The 2644-nt window shown below is 30.3% G+C and overlaps 1 protein-coding gene across 1 annotated transcript in view; it reads left to right on the top strand.

Annotated features, from left to right (window-relative positions):
- Positions 1 to 2639, top strand: part of LOC100640895 (fibrillin-1-like) — a gene marked incomplete at its 3' end in the record, with an annotated part of 5960 nt that extends 3321 nt beyond the window's left edge. The window contains exons 7-18 of the mRNA XM_020004552.1: positions 2 to 127; positions 177 to 290; positions 694 to 816; positions 868 to 990; positions 1039 to 1170; positions 1218 to 1460; positions 1508 to 1630; positions 1709 to 1837; positions 1884 to 2123; positions 2280 to 2402; positions 2448 to 2573; positions 2614 to 2639. Coding sequence (XP_019860111.1) covers positions 2 to 127; positions 177 to 290; positions 694 to 816; positions 868 to 990; positions 1039 to 1170; positions 1218 to 1460; positions 1508 to 1630; positions 1709 to 1837; positions 1884 to 2123; positions 2280 to 2402; positions 2448 to 2573; positions 2614 to 2639 — 1628 coding nt within the window. The remainder of the gene's footprint in view (position 1; positions 128 to 176; positions 291 to 693; positions 817 to 867; positions 991 to 1038; positions 1171 to 1217; positions 1461 to 1507; positions 1631 to 1708; positions 1838 to 1883; positions 2124 to 2279; positions 2403 to 2447; positions 2574 to 2613) is intronic.
- Between the last annotated feature and the right edge of the window lie 5 nt (positions 2640 to 2644).

The raw sequence follows: 2644 nt of genomic DNA, 5'->3' as shown, positions 1-2644 counted from the left end.
GATATTGATGAGTGTGAGAATAATAATGGAGGTTGCTCTCATATGTGTAATAATACAATTGGATCTTATCATTGTGACTGTTTTGATGGATATGTCATTGATCAATCAAACAATTTGGACTGTAGAGGTATAAATGATACTTATTATTAGCTTAAGACAAATTCCAACATTTGTAGACATTGATGAATGTGTAGAAAGGAATGGAGCTTGTGAGCACATTTGCACTAACACAAATGGAAGCTTTGAATGTTCTTGTTATACTGGTTACAATGGAAGTGTGTTTTGTTCAGGTACATTGTAATTATTTATGATAATAAAGTCTATTCAGTTTCACCTGACCTATTGATTTTTTGTTATAACTTTTGATAAACATGGAATTTAGAAATTTTGTTTGTACCATTAGAATCGCTAGGTCCTTCCTGTCCTTTAGATAAAAAGATCGGTCAAAATGATAAGTCCTTAGCCTTTTTTGGATGTCCCTGTATAAACTCAATGACATACCTTTGACCGCAATTATGCAGCTAGAACAGCCAGAATAAATTCAGCTGCTACTTATCTGCATCCTTTCGGTGCAACAAAAACAATTCCAAAACCACAAATACGTTAAGAATGCGGATGTGACGTAGTTATTTATTAATTAAAAAAAGCCAGGGGTCAGGTGAAAGTGAATAGACTTTAGTTTCAGTTTACTAGATATTAATGAATGTACCGAGAATATTACCAATTGTACTCAAGAGTGCATTAATACAGATGGTAGTTATTATTGTGAATGTGACAATGGATATTATTTGAGCAATGACAATCACACATGTATTGGTTAGTTTGATGATATATTTAATGATAAAACTATTATTAATTTTGATACAGATATTGATGAATGTACAAATGGAACTAATTTGTGTGATCAAATATGTATTAATGATGCTGGCTCATATCATTGTGATTGTGACAATGGGTATTTATTAAGCACTAATAACATCACTTGCAATGGTAATTGTAAAGAAGTGGATATTAGTAATTCAATGTTCAATTTTGTAGACATTAATGAATGCAATGGCACTAATAGTACAGATGTTTGTGAACACACTTGTCACAATAATATTGGTTCATATTATTGTACTTGTGATATAGGTTATATACTAAATACTACCAACAATAACACATGCAATGGTAAGTATATCAGTGTATTTTAATAAAGTAATAATGACAAATTATAGATATTGATGAGTGTGATGAAGGAATAGGTAACTGTATTCAAATTTGTAATAACACTATTGGTAGTTATACTTGTGACTGTAAGACTGGATTTGAGTTAGATAGTGATGGATTAACATGTAATGATATTAATGAATGTGATTTGAATAATGGTGGATGTGAAAATATTTGTAATAACACTATTGGAAGTTATAAATGTTCATGCGAAGAAGGATATTCTCTTAATGGTACTTACAATTGTACAGGTATGAATAATTATGCAAATCTCTAAAGCCAATTTTTACACCCATAGATATTAATGAATGTAGTATTAATAATGGTGGATGTCAGCATGATTGTTCTAATATACCTGGATCTTACGTTTGCTTATGTATCACTGGATATAACTTAACTAGCAACGCACATAACTGCTCAGGTAAGTTATGTTACAGTCAATAATGTAATAATCCTCTCAATTTGTACTTTTTGTACTATCATTCTATTTATTTTGTAGACATCAATGAATGCAATCAACCAAATTATTTTGCATGTGAACAAAGTTGTTATAATACAATTGGCTCATATTATTGTGAGTGTAATAATGGATTTGTACTTAATGCTAAAACCAATAAAACATGCAATGGTAAGTATATCAGTGTATTTCAATAATAATAATGAATTATTAATAGACATAGATGAGTGTGATGAAGGAACAGGGAACTGTAATCAACTGTGTAATAACACTATTGGTAGTTATACTTGTGACTGTCAGACAGGATATGAGTTAAATAGTGATGGATCAACTTGTATTGATATTAATGAATGTGATAGTAACAATGGAGGGTGTGATGGAATTTGTAATAACACACAAGGAAGCTTTATATGCCTATGCTCATCAGGATACTATTCAGTTGGTAAAAAGTGTATTGGTAAGTTAGTAATTGCATACGCTGCAAAAATAGTTAAAACAACCCATAAGTGGTGAAATAGACTCAGAGTATAGAGTCTTAATTGTTTGCTGTATAGTTCATTATGATCAACTATTATACAACCTAGTGCTATATTAATTTGATTTCTTTATTTAGACATTGATGAATGTAGCTCGGGAAATGGTGGTTGTGATCAACATTGTAATAATACTGTTGGCTCTTATTTTTGCTCATGTAAAAGTGGATATACTTTATCATTTGATGGGCACAACTGTTCAGGTTGAACATGTAAATGTCATTAAGTTCTATTATTAATGAATGTAGATATCAATGAATGCCATGAAAATAATGGACTTTGTACTCAAACTTGTACAAATACTAATGGCAGTCATTACTGCAGTTGTAAAACTGGATTTTATAATACAACAAAAGATGGAAGATATTGCTCTGGTTAGTATAAAATGCAATGCTTATTAATTATTTTTTTCAGATATTATTGAGTGTGATACCAATAATGGAGA

Source organism: Amphimedon queenslandica, unplaced genomic scaffold (genome assembly GCF_000090795.2).
Source record: "Amphimedon queenslandica unplaced genomic scaffold, v1.1 AMPQUscaffold_12128, whole genome shotgun sequence".
NCBI classification, from domain to species: Eukaryota; Metazoa; Porifera; class Demospongiae; order Haplosclerida; family Niphatidae; genus Amphimedon; species Amphimedon queenslandica.
Note: the sequence above shows the minus strand (reverse complement) of the source record. Positions and strands in the feature narration are given on the sequence as shown.